Here is a 15933-nt window from a genome sequence, read left to right as displayed (position 1 = left end):
TCCGCGTTAGTGTTGGAGAAAGACCAAAAGAAACACCTGACCATTCAAAGTCTCCTACTTAAGGTTAACTTGAGTTTATTATTCATACTCCTGCCCTTGTGCATTAGGCAAAGCATAAATTCCGCATACTAATTACCATTGATGGGGCATCACTTTAATGAATTCTTTTTAATTAAACTGCAACATAGTGGCTTTGCACGGGGTGATCTATATTCATCCTTAAGCTCTGTTAACCTTCAACTTTGTCTGCAGAGAGCACACATTTGACTTGTTTTAATTCTTTTAAGTAGTAGTAGAATGTGTGTGTGTTTTTGTGTTTGTGTAGAAAGACAGGGGGTAGGAGAGATAGAAAAAGGAGGAAAATGGATGCCTTTAGAAAATTTCCTTCCCCGATTTGGGGCCCTCCAAAGATCTTGGACTACAATTTCTTACCCCCCCCCCAAACTAGCATATTGGATAGGTTTACATGATTGAAAGGCACTATAGATTTTGGGGGGCCCAGTTAGGTGGGGTGACTTCAACAGAAGAAATTACTGCTTAGATTAGTCCCATTAGGGATAAGTATTTGGAAAGTAGGACATAAATGTGCAGAAAACAAAATGGTCTAACACATGAGGCTCCACCCTTGGCTACTTTATGACTTGTGGACTTCAACTCCCAGAAAATCACCTGAACGATTAGTACCGCTTTATAAATCCCTAGTAAGACCACAACTGGAACACTGCAGCCAATTTTGGTCACCATACTACAAAAAAGATGTTGAGACTTTGGAAAAAGTTCAGAGAAGAGCAACTATGATGATTAAAACATACGAAGAACAGTTGCAGGATTTGAGTTTGGCTAGTCTAGAGAAAAGAAGGACTCGATATCTTCGAGACCGCCTTCTACCGCATAGCTCCCAGCGACCGGTAAGATCCCACAGAGTTGGTCTCCTCCGGGTCCCATCAACTAAACAATGCCGGCTGGCGGGCCCGCAGGGGAGGGCCTTCTCTGTGGCTGCCCCGGCTCTCTGGAACCAGTTACCTCCTGAGGTCCGGACCATCCCCACCCTACTGGTCTTCCGGAAAGCGGTGAAGACCTGGCTCTTCCGGCAGGCCTGGGGCCGTTGATCTCGCTATGGTGATCTTGCGAGACTCAGCCACGAATTGGAGTGTATGGGTTTTAATGTTTTCTTTTAAACTTTTGTATGGGATATTGTTCGCATTGTTTTATTCTCTGTTGTTAGCCGCCCAGACTCTCTCGGGAGTTGGGCGGCATAAAAATGCGACTAATAAATAAATAAATAAATAGTAGTATTCCAGTATTTGAGGGTCTGCCAGAAAGAGGAGGGGATCAACTTATTTTCCAAAGCACCTGAAGGCAGGACAAGAAGCAATGGATGGAAACTACCAGTAACCAAGGAATGAAGGAGAAACTTCCCAACAATGAGAACAGTTAACTAGTGGAACTGCTTGCCACCAGAAGTTGTGGGTGCTTCATCACTGGAGGCTTTTAAGAAGAGATTGTCTCAAATTGTATAGGGTCTCCTGCCTGAGGACGGGGTTGGACTAGAAGACCTCCATGGTCCCTTCCAATTCTATTCTGATTGATTGGATTCCCCAGACATGGACAGCATGTCCATCCATGGCTACTTTAAGACTTGTGGGCTTCAACTCCCAGAATTCCCCAGCCAGCCATGTTCCCTTAATAACTGTGGCATAACAGGTCATAGAACAGGAGGCAACACATTTAGCAATTGCCTTGCTTAACAGTGGAAATGCTGGTGGCAAATGTGGTCGTATGTCAAGGACTGCCTGTAATTTACTGTCATGTTTCCTCATTTGGAAACCACAGGAAAGGTTGGTGCTAGGAAAGCCCAGGTTTGATCTCACAAACTCCCGGCTGTCTCTCTGCCCGCTTCTCCTGGTTAACTATGCCACGCTGTCTGTTTTGATTCTCGGTTGCTTTGATCCCGCTATGATATCAGCTGGTTGTGTGATTCCGTCGCATAATCGCTCCAGGGTTGGCCTTTCACAAGCTGCCGGAGGGCTGTTCTCTTCCAGCATATGTTTTCAAAGCAACACCATCTGGTGCCCACCCGTTTCCCCCAATGGCAGCTGTAGAGCAGCCTGCCCGCCTGTGGCAAGAGACTAGTCGTCAGGCGTGGCCCTCTCACCCTGGCCAGGGATGGTGGCCTGAGCAGGGAAGCCGGAACAGGTGTCAAGGAGGAGGCGAAGCTGTAGGAGTCGGAGAAGGGGAGGTCCTCCTAATCACAGGAGAAGTCCTGTGCTTCCTCTTCTGACTGCCTTTGCCCAAAGCCTCCTCTCCACCGTGCAGGGGGCCACTTAGCAGAAGGAATGCCACCGCGGAGCCAAACGGGAGCTCTCTGTGGAGAAGCATCAAAGCAGCAGGCCAAGAATGGCTGGGGGCTCTCATGGCTGTGCGTGAAAGTCACCTCTTCTGCTTCCGCACAACTGAGGAGGGAGACGGAAAGGGGGGTGGGTGGGGTGGGGGAGAACCAAGACTGGAGAGAAATGCTCCCAGTCAACCACAAGGCTTTGAACTCGGGTGCTGGCATTTCCAAGGAGAGCCAGCTGCCTCTTTTCCTCGGGTCTGGCCAGGTGCTCTCATTGGGTGGTGCTCAGGAGAGGGGATAGGCAGCAAGGGTGGGTGCAGGTTGGGGAGGGAGGGAGGGAGGAAGGAAGGAAGAAGGAAGGAAGGGAAAGAAAGAAAGAAAGAAGGAAGGAAGTAAGGAAGGAAGGAAGGAAGGAAGGAAGGAAAGGAAGGAAGGAAGAAAGGAAGGGAGAGAGGAAGGAAGGAAAGGAAGGAAGGAAGAAAGGAAGGAAGGAAGGGAGAAAGGAAGGAAGGAAAGAAAGGAAGGAAGGAAGGAAGGAGGGAAGGAAAGGAAGGGAGAAAGAAAGGGAGGAAGGAAGGAAGGAGAAAGAGAGAAAGAAAGGGAGAACAAGGGAGGAAAAAACAACAGCATGAACATAAAAGACAGGTGGGCCTTTGACCATATAATAAAGGTTATCATCTTGATTTTTTTCCACCACATCTTGGGGGCAGAGAGGCAGAGACCTTAGCCCAGTCAGAGTTCCTGGTTCAAAGGAAGTGAGGTAGAATGGAAGTGGGGCAAAGAACAGACCTTTTTAAAAAATTATTATTAAGAATGCATTCTATCAAAGTAATCAAAAATTTCTTCCAAAGCCACTGGAATAAAGCAAAAAGTAGATGCATTTCTCCCAAAATGTCCCTCCTGCCTGGCAGCTGAGGATGATGGGTGCTGAACTCCTACATGCCTGGAGAGCAGCAAGAGAGAGTGTTGAAGGTTGCAGCACAGGGTGAAATTTTTGGCCTGTGCTTTAATGGGCAACATTTTTAACATCTTTAATATTAGTTTCATGGTATATTGCCAGTTTCTGGATTTCGGAGGGCTGCAGGTTGATGTATTATTATTTTACTCCTTCTTGTTGATTTACAATACCAGCTCTAATGAATGCTTTTATTTCATTTTCCCTGTTGGCTGTTTGAACGTCTCTCCCCTGAGACCGAATAAATATATTTTAAATAAACAAACCAGGGGTCTAACAAGTAAACTTCCCAACAGCCTAAAGTCAACCAAGTCCAATTTTTCTTCTTGGCCTGAAACTCACCTCTGCATCGGAACCCATCCTCTCCCCTTCCTCTTGCTCTTGTCTAACTGGCCAATTACTTTGTTTCCAGGATTATAATATACGTAATGGATAATAATCAAAGCCCGGTACAGTCATCAAAATAAGTGTTCGTTAAGTAGATGGCCGGTGTGACACACACAGTTACTGGAATCTGGTTCATTCATAAAATGACTTATCTGTTCAAAGCAATTGTCAGCTTCCCTTTGTTGCAAGATAATTAAATCAGCTACCCCTAATTATTTATTTTCTGCAATTTACATAGTGAGCCTCTAGGAAAACCCAGTGTACACATATCCTCCTTCCCCAATCTTTTGTTAAAAAAAAATGGCATGCAGAAATAAATCTAGGCTGAGCTGGAAGGGGGAAGGGAAGGATCACATCTTAATTAAGGTTATGGGAGCTGTGATAGTAACTCAACTGGGTCATCATTGCAAAGAGCCGGAAGGAAGAACCAAGGAGCGGTCAGATGAGGTTCAAACTAGGAGCAGGAAATGGCTTGAGTTAAAGGATACCTGAAAGGACTTCGTATTGACTCGTAATACTCTAATTTTTGGATAATTCTGTCCCCCCCACCCCAAGTTCCTACCTGTTGCAGATATGATGGCTCAGTCCAGCAGCAGCTCTGAGAACAATCACTCACAAGATCTTCTAGTCTTCTAGCTGACCAGCAAAGTTTTCTCTCTGACCCTTGTTAGGCATGGGTCCTTTGGCTGGTGACGGTTGGTTATTGGTTGATATCAGATGCAGATGGAGGATGGGGATTGAAATCAATAGGGCTGGCTTAGCCAAGCCTTATGGTTGTGCTTCTCAACTTCAGCCACATTAAGATGGGTGGACTTCAACTCCCAGAACTCCCCACTCAGCAGGTCCACCTATCCAAAGTCCAGACGCCTTTTGAAAAAGCACCTTTGGGACAACCATGACCTGGGAGACTGAGAATCTCCGTAGACACCCATCTTAAACTGGCCATGATTGAGAAACTCTGCCCCCAATGGAGTTCAAGTAGTCCAAGCTTGTGGTCTAAATCTCCACCTCCATCTACCCAAATTTCCTATCTTCCCATTTAATGCAGACCCCAGTAACACAGAAGGAGCTCCCTCTACGGCTCCATAAATAATATTATTTTGAGGGTGGGGTGGGGGGTTCTTGAACCAGGCACCTTTCAACAGCTGGAGACAACAAGGGGAAGGGAAATGATGGGAAGTGAAAGAGAGCATTGTGTAAGTTCCAGGGTGTGATCCCTCCACGTGATCCCTTGGAAGATCCCATGTTCAATGGTTGTTCTCTCACCCCAAAAGCTTCCAAGAGCCTGAGGGGGTGGGAGGTGAAACCCTCTGCCTCTTGGAAATCCCTCCCAAGAAAGGAATAGGGTGGCCTCCCTAGGAAAGGATGAAAATACTCCATCTCACCCAGGTGGGGTCAAAGTGTCCATGACCGTATGAGGTGCTCAAACCATTGCTAAGGTCCTTCTGTTTGGATTGCTACTATTTGTCCCATCTCCATCCTGGTTTTGACAAAGCGACATTGTTGGAGTTGGCTATAAATCAACAAAAATAAAAAATAAACCTTGACATCACAGAGAGGAACAAAGTGGTGGTGTTTTTTCGATCTGCAGGTCGTGAGAAAGGCTGCCTCGAAACTGACAACAATAAACTGTTGCTACGCATATAGACGAAGCGAGCCTTATGTTTTGTGTAAACATTAGGAGTCCGGGAGTCTCTTTTTCAGACTGACACAGTTTATTAAAAGGCAAGAAGATTTCATAGGCTGCACTTTCCTTCACTGGATGCATGAGGAAGGAACATCAGGGCTCAACTTAAGTGCAAAGAGGCCCCAGGATTTCTCTTCCTGCCTGCAAGAAACTTAGCTGACAGAAATACATGTGAAGTCGAATTATTCCTATAACTTACAAAATGTTGAAGTCTTCTGTGGTTGCAAAATCCATCACAAAGGCTTTGGAAACTATTGTTCTATTGGTGAAAAGCAGCTGAATTAAATAGCAGAATGAACACATGTATCCTTAAACATGTTCCTGGAGTGCCAATCAGAGAAAGATGCTAATTCATTGAAATGTAATTGTTTAACCCACTCAACAGCTAAAATCAGATGATTTAACGAGTCACTGTGGACCGACAGGGATACCCATAGAACTTTAGACTTGGTCTGGAGTGCAGGGGGCCACTTTAAAATTTAAACATAACTGAGGTTCATGAATTGAAATAATTAATAAGGTTGTCATTGTTGTCACTTTAATATTTGGTTGGAGCAACTGCTTCAGTCTTTTTCGTTTTAACTCTGGACTTGCCCAGAACATTGGGATTGTGGTGTGTGTGTGTGGTGCTAATGGCAATGTTGAACGACCCCCATGGAGAGGGAGCCCGTGCAAAAGATGCTTTACTATTCAGAAACAGGTGCTTTTTCCCCCAAGGAAAGAAACCCACTCAAAAGGCAGCCCCACCACTAAATCAGAAAAGTGGCTATCCAGAAATGCCATTTACTGGACTGCTGGGAAGGAAGGAAGGAAGGAAGGAAGGAAGGAAGGAAGGAAGGAAGGAAGGAAGGAAGGAAGGGAGGGAGGTAGGTAGGTTACAGAGATGTAAAATACAAGGAGAAAGAAAACTCAGCAAAAATTAACTTTGGACCCTTCTCCCCTCCTGGAAGTTTTAAAAAGTTTTGATTTGCCCTTAATAATTCTTGGCCAATGGCACCACAAAAAAACTTTTGGGAGAGGCACCCAACAAGCTAGATTTGCTTATTGGAGGAAAAATAACCAAGGCTCTAAACTGTTGTTTTTTTCCCTTTCTTTTCCCTTTCTTCTTTTTCTTCTTCTTCTTCTTTTTTTTTTTGAGAAAGGGAAAAAGAGAGAAGTGTTTACTGAAATTTGGCAGAAGCAGCCTGGCTCAGAAGCTCGGTTTTCTGGCCCAATCCCTCTTATATTTTAATTTCCCTCCTTTCAAGACCCCCCTCTCTCCCCCTCTTCTCCCCTCCCCCTCTCTTGGCTTCCCAAACAAGATGCCAACACAATTTGCCCTGCCCTGCAAACAGACAACTCCCTCTCTCTCCCCCCCCACTTCTAAAAAGGAAAGGCGAAGAGAAGGGCGGGGGGGGGGTGTCGCGGGGGTTTGGATCGAGAGAAAGAGAGAGGGAGGGAGAGAGAGAAAGAGAGAGAGAGAAAGAGAGAGAAAGAAAGGGAGAGGGAGAGAGAGAGAAAAGAAAACGCATTGAAATTCCAAGAGGTTCCCGAGGCGGTTTCCTAGTCTCTGGGTCAGAAATGTGGTGGTGAAAATGCCAGCTTTTTGTCTCGGGGCGGGGGGGGGGGGGAGGCGGGAAAGGGGCGGGGGAGGGGGGCAGCTCCAGCGACATCGGTGGTGGCCCTGCCCGGCTGCCCCCTTCGCTGCCTTTTCCCATTCAGGGAATGAAGTGTCCTGAGAGGCTGGTTTTGATCTAGTCAATTGGAGAAAGTGACAGGGTTCTAATATATTTGTTTAATGCTTTTCAGCGGGGGTGGCGCGGATGGGACGCGCGGGGGGAGGGGGCGGGGGCTTTCACACTCTTTCCCCCCCCCCAAATGAAGCCCGGAGTGGAGAGAGAAACTGAGGAGGGGGATGGAGAGAGAGGGAGAGAGAGAGAGAGAGAAAACATTTGGTGGATTTCTCTCTCTCTCTCTTTCTTTTTCTCTCCCCACCCCGCTTGCTAATTCTTCACTTTCTGCCTGGCGCTGCTAGTTTGGTCTGTAGCGAGGTTGGAACGGAAAGGGGGAATTTATATAAATATATCTATTTACTCTCTTTTTCCTCCCCTCCCCTCCTTTCCCAGACGACTTGAGGAGTGGGGAGAGGGAAGAAACAGCTGTGAAGTTATTGTCCGGGTTTGGAAAGCTATTGTGCTTCCCCGGCGGGCGGTCCAAAGCCGCCTTTCCACAGGCTGTAATTGAAACATATTAATTAGATAATTTGTTGTTAGTTTAAAAGAAACAAATACGGCCCCCTTCCTTCTTGGGTTCCCAGCCCGGCGTTCCTGCCCCTTCCTATCTCCCCCACCCCCGTGTCCCAAGGCTCCTTCCTCGGCCCCGGTGCCTGTGTGTGTGTGTGGGGGGGGGGCGTTGAGTTAGGGGTGCTTTTCCTTTTCCTTTTCCTTTCAAGTAATCCCGAAAGTTGTGCAGCGGCTTTGAAAGCGAGCGAGGACTTTGGGAAACAGATGGAAAGTTTCCTTTATTAAAGGGCATTTTAATTCTCCTGTTTATTTGTTTATGGCTGCGGAAGAAAGTCGGCTGGCTTCTCCCAGGCTAATTGTATTCCGTTTTTTTTGGTTTTTTTTTCTTCTTCTTGTTTTGTTTTAAGTGATAAAATCAGCTTCCTTTTCACCTCGTGAGGTGGGATCTCGCCCCGGTTTCTCCCCCCCCCCCCCGGATTTGGTTTAAATTCCTGGCGCAAACAGGTGCTCAGGGGCTTCGGAAGAGTCTGGCGCCTTTTGACAAGAAAAAATGTCCCTTTTCCCTTCTAAAATAACTGCCGTTCTCAAAAAGAGTCGAATTGCGAGTGCCCCAATAACAGACGCAATGCCGAAAGTTTGGGATGGGAACAGTCGCCAGCGCGCCTGGTCGGAAAGAGAGAGAGACGCTTTGAGGCAAAACCGACTCAAGTGCCGCGGAGTTCCGCAGGCTAACCTGCACATTTTTGTCAGACCAGACGCAGGAAAGCTCCCGGCCACCTTTTGCTAGGGACTTTCGCAGCGCGATCCAGAGAAGACGGGCTTCATACTGCCTCAAGCGCACCTGTTGCTAAACTGTCCTGCCCCAACAAGTTAAGGGATCGAGCAAGTTCTCCTCTGTTTACTCCAGAGTAAACCGGCTGGGCCACTGTTTTGGAAGGCCCCGCCGCATTCTCCTGTGAGGGGAGGGAGTTGAGTGGCAAGATGGGAAACCAAGTCTGGGGAAGAGAAAAAACTGCTCATCGCCACGATTGCTACTCAGGTCAAACTAATACCAGACCGCCACCCCCCCATTTCCGTCTGCCTGGGGGTGGCGGCTGCCAGCTTCTTTCCCTGTTTATTTAAAAGGACCCGCTCCCACTCTTCCGGCCTTCAGGGGCACTCCCCCATCCCCACCCCCCACGCCAAGCGTGGCTGGACTACAATCTCCCAACCCTGCGATTTAGCCCGTCTTCAGGGCAGACCTACTTATGAGTAAGCGGAAGCTGGGCTGCCATTTGGTTCAGTTGGGGGGTTCTGGATCGGGCTCCCGGTTTCCTTTCGGGACGCAATTTCTCCCCTAGATTAACTCTGGGGAGATGGGTTGGGGGGCGCTATGCCTTTCTTCACCCCCCTTCGTCCCCTCCCCTCCCCCACCCATCTTGGACTCCGCGTGGACGTTTCCCCTCGCCTGAACAGGGCGATCTAATCGTGGGCTGCTCTTGATGAATGGGGCGACTCGCCCCCCCACCCCTTCCCGCCCTGTCTTTAGTAGCCCGGTGCATTTTAATTAATCCAATGGTGCGTTGTAGTTACACAGGCCGCCCTTTTCCTTCTAGGAGTGGGAGGTGAATTGGGCCCGTTAGACCAGACCAGAAGCAGCCACGCCACAAATCTCCGCTGTTTACATTGAAGGGGGACGTGTGTGTGTGGGGGGGGGGGCGTTTCCAAGGCGGCGCTTGGAGTCCAGCGCAAAGTCCCTTTTAAAGGGCCACTCTTAAATTCCTCTGGGGAAGCCCCTTCGGGAGGCGCATGGGTTACTTCCGAGTAAACAGGCGGGGGGCTTCAGTCTGGAGTCCATCCCACAAATGCACAGCCGAAAAGGGGGTTAAAAGCTTGGTAATTAATGCCAGCCAAGGTCCAAAATCCTGGAAGGCTCACCGCCACTGGTGTTACCTTATTATTCTGCTTTTATTACCTTTTCCATCGCGGCGAGGAAAAAGTAGCGGCCGCAGCCGCCCCCAGCTATTTCTCCGGGAGGAAACGCCACGCAAGCCACAACGGCGGACGAACCTCGGAGGGGCTACCCAGCGATCGACTCAGGCTGCCTTTCAACCGGAGAAGCGCCAAGGCCGCGGGGCTGGATTGGGCAGCGCCCGGCAGAACCCTCCGTTCCCCGCGGGATTGTGAGCCGAGGCCCTCGACGTTCCTGTTGAACTCCTGCCTTCCGAAGGGCGAACGAACGCCTGGGGAAGGCCGGGGGCGGGGGGGTCAAACAGGGCCAAATCCCGCAAAATCAAAACATCGGATCCTGAAATCAGGAACCGGTTTCTCCCTCTCGAGGTTTCTAACTAGCGAAGAGGTGGGCGCCCTCGGCTTCTTTACTCGGAAGTAAGCCCCTTTCGCGGGCTTCTCTCTCTTGGGCGGCGTAACCCAACTTCGCAGAAGTTCTACCAAACGCTGCCGAAACCTTCCGGAATTTGGGCTAATCCCGCTTTAGCGAGGAAGCCGCAGAAAACTCCGTCCTCCCCTTCCAGCCCGGTGCTCTGCCTGGCACCAGCTAATTAGACCAGAAATCCGAAGATACAAATCAGCTTCTGAAATCTTCTTGAGGCTGTTTCGCTTGTTTTCCCCAGAGAGAGCCCCCCCCCCGCTCCGTTCATTTAGGTCCCCTTCCCCCGGAAATAATTTATGCAAAGCGAATTGGCCTCCCCTCCCTTTTCAGCTCAAAAAGAAGACCGAAAAAAGGAAAACCGCCTTTACATCTTTTAATGAGAAAATATTATTTGGACGGCTAGTTTCATAATTTAAAGATAGACACTTTGAGGGCCAAAAAACCAAAACCAAAACAAACAAACCCCAAACCCAACCGACAACAATCCAAACACCATATCAAGAGAAGCAATAATAATAATAATAATAATAATAATAACAAAAAAAGTCAGACCTTTGCCCGAAAACACGCATGCTGAAGATATTCACAAGAACATTCATATTTTAAATATCATGCTCATCCTGTACAAGAACAAACCATCCACGTGGGAACGAAAGAAAGCGTTCGGGCCCGACCCTTCAAGAAACCCACCCCACCCTCGGAACCAACCCACGGCGCTCTTTTCTCCGGGTCCTCCTGCGTCTCTGAGTGCGCCCCCTCCCAACTCCCCTCAGAATCCGCTCCCCCCCCCCCGTTTCTTTCACAGCTTCGGAGCAGCGCCTCCCTACCGCGGGGCCCCTTGACCAGGTCACACAAAATGGTGGGCGAGAGGAGCTGCACGCTAGCTATGGGGAGAAAAGGAGGGACGCGGGATAAAAGTGCATCGGACACAATTGGCAGTCATCCGCGTTCACAGACACTTTACACATTTCCCACTCCGGGTGTGTCTGCAAAACTTTCAGGGGGAAAAAGTGAGATGCTCCACTTGGCTGGGTAAATTTAGAGGCCTCCGCGCCTCCCTTCCTCCCGCCCGGGGCGAGCCCCCCCCTCCCCAAACAGAGGAAAATGCCAGCAGAGCCAAAACTGGGCGACGAAACCATTTCAGAGCCTCGCTTTCTCCTCGCGCAGAAATTAAACTTTAAGCGTTGCAGGAGGAGTGAAAGGGCTGAAACACACCCACGCGCGCACTCACGGGCGGGCCGGGGAATCGTCTTGCCGCCTTGACAAGGCTTCGTCCGCACGTGGGGCCGTCCCAGTCCAAGTTTATCGCTTCAAGCAAACTCCCACCCAAGTTTGTGCTCAGGGGTCCTTCCCAGCCGTTAGCCGGCCGCAGCAGCCCGATTTCCTCGCAAGTCAACCCCCGAGGGTGGAAGGCACTGACTTCCGAGTAAGCGTTCGTGGGCGCTGACCGGGAGGGAAAACCGGCCGGGTCCCAACCACCAGATCCAGCGGGTGGATTCTGATCCCCCAAAGTAGAGGATTTCCAACGCCGGTCGCTTTGGGGTGCTGGCTTGCCCGGGGCCCCAGGCGCGAATCCTCTTCTGCGCGAGTTCCCCCCGCGTTTCCCCACTCGCCAATGCCGTCTTGCAACGTGGAGGAGGCGGCGGCATCTGGAAAGGCGAAAGGGGAGCCTGGCGCGCGAGGAGCTGGGAACCGACAATCAGCCTTGCGAGGAGAGCCAGCCTCACTGCCTGCTTGCGCGGTCCGAGAAGGTCGCTTAGGGAAGAAGCCTTTGCAAAATCCCCGCGCGTCCGCGAAAGGAGGAAGGCGGGCTGCTGCGAGCCCCTCGCCTCTGGAGCGCAGCCCCGTCCGGATCGTGGCCCCGGCTTCTGGGTCCGGCGGCTGTGGGAAAGAGGAGGGACGGGCTGGCTCCAAAGACCCAACCGTCTTGGGGACCTTCGGACGGCCGCCTCGCCTCGTCTCCCCGCTGGTTCCTGGGCGGAGGGCGGCGCCGGCCGGGGTCAGTGGACCGCCACCACGGCGTGCAGGACGGAGGGCGGCCCGGTGAGCGTCTCGCTGGGGGTGGCGGGGCTGCCTTGGCTGGGCGCCGTCTGCGTGGAGGGCGGGCTGAGCGAGGGCGGCGAGTTGGGCAGCAGGGCGGGCAGGGCCGGGACGGTGGCGGCCGGTGTGGCCTTGATGGGCACCGGGATGGCCGGCAGCGTCTGCCCGCCGTGGCACAGCGGCTTCAGCGGCATTCCGTAGGCGGCGGCGGCAGCAGCGGCGGCGGCGGCGGCCGCGTAGTCCCCGCCGGCCACCGCGATGGGGGCGGCCGGGTCCAGCATGCCGGCGGGGCCGTAGACGTGGGACCAGGCGGGGGGCAGCTGGTTGGGCAGCGGGTAGGCGGCCGGTCCGGGCGGCATGGCGGAGAAAGGCAGCGCCCCGCCGCCCCCGCCGCCGCCGCCCCCGCCCGGCCCGGGCATCTTGTACTCGCGGGCGATGATGTTCTCGATGGCGAAGGGGTGCTTGAAGCCGGAGGGCGGCGGGACGGGCAGCCCGTAGGGGCCGAGCGGCGCGGAAGAGGCGGCGGCGGCGGCGGCGGCCAGGGCGCCCAGGCGGAGCTTGGCCTGGGCCTGCAGGTAGTGGGCGGCCTCGGGGGGCGGCTTGGAGGGCGCCAGCGGGTCGGCCTTGAGCACCTTGAAGCGCTTGCGGCGGCGCAGGAAGCTGCCGTTCTCGAACATGTCCCCGCAGCTGGGGTGCAGCGCCCAGAAGCTGCCCTTGCCCGGCTGGTCGGGCCTGCGCGGGATCTTGATGAAGCAGTCGTTGAAGGAGAGGTTGTGGCGCAGGGAGTTCTGCCAGCGCTGCGTGTTCTCCCGGTAGTAGGGGAAGCGCTCCATGATGAACTTGTAGATCTCGCTCAGCGGCAGCATCTTCTCGGCCGAGCTCTGGATGGCCATGGCGGTCAGCGAGATGTAGGAGTAGGGCGGCTTCTGGTCGCTGTACGTGTTGCGGCCCGGACGGGGCATGGTGGAAGCGGCTGCGCCGGCCGGGATCTGCAGCGCAGGGAGGCGGAATTAGCGGGCTGGGCGAGGAGGGGGGGCGGGGAGGGGGCGGGGGCGCGTCCTGCCCCCCCTTGGGCAACCTTGGCTCACTCTCTCTTTGGGGGGGGGCGGGCGGAGCCGGCAACTTCCCTGCCCGGGCTGAGCGCGGCAGGCTTGGGGAGGGGGTGGGGGCGGTCTCTCGGCGGGAGGGGCGAGCCCAGCGGAGGCGACCTCCAGCCCGGCCTGGCCGGCTGACAGCCCCGGGACCACCCCTGCGGGACGGCACCCCGCGCCTCGCGGCCCTCCTGGTCTTCCCCTTTCTTTGCCACCCGCCCCTCTGGCACGCCGAAGGGCAGGCTCCTCCGGCGGGGGCGGCGCTTTCCTCCGGCCGCCCGAGAGCTCCGCCGAGCCGCAGCAGCCGGCACTGGGCACAAGCCGCCTGGCCGCTCGCTCGCTCTCCTTTCCGTTTTATGCGCTGCCCCCGATCCCTCCCCTCCCCTCCGCGGGCTCCCGACGGCTTCCCGGAGCTCCCAATTTGTAACGGCTCGCCCCTCCCCGCAAGCAGGTCCCGCGCCAACCGCAGCCAGCGGGGAGGGGGGGAACCGTCCACGACCTCCGTCCCCCAGAGCCCTCCCCCCGCCACCCCTCCCGCCCCGGGCACTCACTTCACAGGCGCCGCGAGCGAGCGGGGTCAGCCGGCGAACGGCGCCCGGAGCCTTCCTTTCTGCGGGTCCGGCCGGGGCTCCCGGCTTCCCGGGAAGGGGGTCTGTGGGTGGGAGACCCGGCGGCCCCTTTCTGACTCTCCGCAGCCGCCGGGCTAAGCAGCCCCGGCCGTGCCCAGCGCTGGCGCGGCCGCCTCCTCCTCCTGCTCTTGCCGCCTGCCGCCCATCTGAGCTTGGCAGGCGGGGGCTGGCGCAGAAAAGGCCCCCGTCGAGGCGCCGCGCTAATGGGCCACTTTCTTCGCTCTGCGATGACAACCGCCGGGGAGGGGGGAAGGGGCGGGGCTCCGGGGCCGGCGCGGAGGGGGTCACTGCTTGCAGCCCCGCCGCTCCCCCTCCCCGGCACGCGGGGGGCCAATGGGAAGCGCTTCTGGGCCGGCAGAGGGGGGAGCGGCCAGCCTCGCCCCCCACGAAGAGCTGCGGCCGCCAACCAACCGGCCTGCCCGGCTTTTGCGCCCAAGGACTTGTGCTCTCGCCCGCCTGGCGACTCCGCTAGAATCCGAGCCGCTACCCAGCGAGGTGGGCGGGAGCTATGCTGGGGCAGCCCGATTTATTGGCGGGAGGGGCGCCTCGGCCTGGCCGGCTGCCCGTCCGCTCACCCCAATTGCAGAGGCTCCTCTGGGCCTGAAGCCCGCCACGCCGGGCTCCCCCTTCCCAAGGAAGCGTAGGGCAGCCCCATTGCGGCGCAAGTCCCACTCGGTGGGAAGAAGGTTGCGCCTTCCAGGAGGGCGAAGGAAGTTCAGCCTCCGGCGCTGCCCGCTTTGCTTCAGGATGGGAGGGCGGGGGCGCGGGGGCCGGCCAGAGGAAGCGGGCCGGGTTGGGACAGCCGTTCCTCGGTTGCGGCGGCCTTGCTTGTCCCCCCTACACATTTTCCCCCAAGAGCAGGGGGCGGGGGCGGGCAGGGTCCCAGACCCTGAGTCTTGGGTCAAATCTTCCCGGGAGAGTCCGAGCCGAGGGGAGCGACCCGGAGTTGCTGCGTAAAGATGCCAACTTGGCAGTGGGGCGGGAAAGCGCCGCCGAGATCCAGGCAGCGCCGCCGCCTCTGAAGAGGCCTTCTCTCCGCCCGCTCCCCTTTCCCGCCGGCGCTTCGGGAGAGGCAGGACCCGACCCAGGGAGGGCCCGCCAGCCCAGCGGTTAACAGCTGGACGGGGACGGGAGCGGAATCCGGCTGCCCCGATTCCTCGCAAACGCAATTCCACTCCATTCAGCCGTTCGGCCGAGCTGCCTCGATTCCCGCCGCTCTTCCCCGCCTTCCAGGGAGGCCTGGGGGTCGGTGAAGCCGCTTTTCCCGACGGCCGTAGAAGCGAAAGAGGTGAGCAAATCCCCGCCTCTCGAGACGGGCTGAGCGGGGGCCTCTCAGCCGGGGATGAATAGCTAAGGCGGGCCGGTGGGATGGGGTCGTTCACTTGAGGCGCCATCCTATCCTAGTTTTGAAGAAACGGGTCTCTGGGATCGCAGTTCGCCTTCAGACGTTTGCCTCATGAACACCGGGGGTTTCCGCTAAGGTTCTAGTCCTCATGAAGGGAGAAGGGCGGTGGGAGGCTCCATCAAATGGATATTCTTCGCCTCGCACCTCCTGTTTAAGCCTTGCTCTCGGGGATCATCAGGCCCCTGGCTCAAAGCAAGCCTGATCAAAACCTTCACAGGAGAACTTTCTTGGGGGGGGAGGCAAAGGACCCCCTCCCCCAAACCATTCCAGCCCCCCCCCCTTCCTTCCCAGCTAAAATTCCACCAAGGACTGCAAAAATGCCCGAACTGTATTCACGTCTAAAAGAGGCATTGTTGGCTCCTTGATCTCGCCTAGAAGCCTTAATGAGGAAAGGGGGCAGCGCAGCCCTCTCTGGCTAGCGGGGAAGAGAGGGAGGGAGGGAGGAAGGACCAAGGAGAGCTTAGGAGGAGAGGAGCCGGAGGGAGGGAGAACCTGAAGGAGAATCGGGGAGGGGTCTCTCTTTAGTGGTGTCCTTTCCAAGCCTAGCCAAAGATTAACCGAAACAAACCTGGCCGCTTTTCCCGAAATGGTCTCGTGGAACTCCGCGCCACTTGAGGCACCGCGATCTGTGCCCAAATGCCCACTCGGAGAAGGTGGGGCCTTGGAGTCTTGGTTACCCGTTTCCCCACGTCTGTGGAAGTGGGGCGTGGAGATTTGGAACCGCTCAATCCTAAACCGCTCACCTCACAGGGCGATTGTCTGGGCCATACAAGGCGAAATGGAGGAGGTGGGTGGGTGGGGAGGAAGGATT

At 54.8% G+C, this 15933-nt stretch overlaps 1 protein-coding gene across 1 annotated transcript; it reads right to left on the bottom strand.

Annotated features, from left to right (window-relative positions):
- Positions 1-10315: 10315 nt before the first annotated feature.
- Positions 10316-14146, bottom strand: FOXB1 (forkhead box B1). Its single transcript, XM_034409400.3, has 2 exons — positions 13640-14146; positions 10316-12986 (listed from the first exon to the last, which is right to left on the bottom strand). The coding sequence occupies exon 2, from the start codon at positions 12957-12959 to the stop codon at positions 11958-11960; it is 1002 nt and encodes a 333-aa protein (XP_034265291.2). The 5' UTR covers positions 12960-12986; positions 13640-14146; the 3' UTR covers positions 10316-11957.
- Positions 14147-15933: the final 1787 nt, after the last annotated feature.

The sequence above is a fragment of the Pantherophis guttatus genome, chromosome 13 (assembly GCF_059756535.1).
Source record: "Pantherophis guttatus breed Tessera chromosome 13, ASM5975653v1, whole genome shotgun sequence".
NCBI classification, from domain to species: Eukaryota; Metazoa; Chordata; class Lepidosauria; order Squamata; family Colubridae; genus Pantherophis; species Pantherophis guttatus.
The sequence above is the reverse complement of the archived record's forward strand: the minus strand, read 5'-3'. Positions and strand labels throughout refer to the sequence as shown.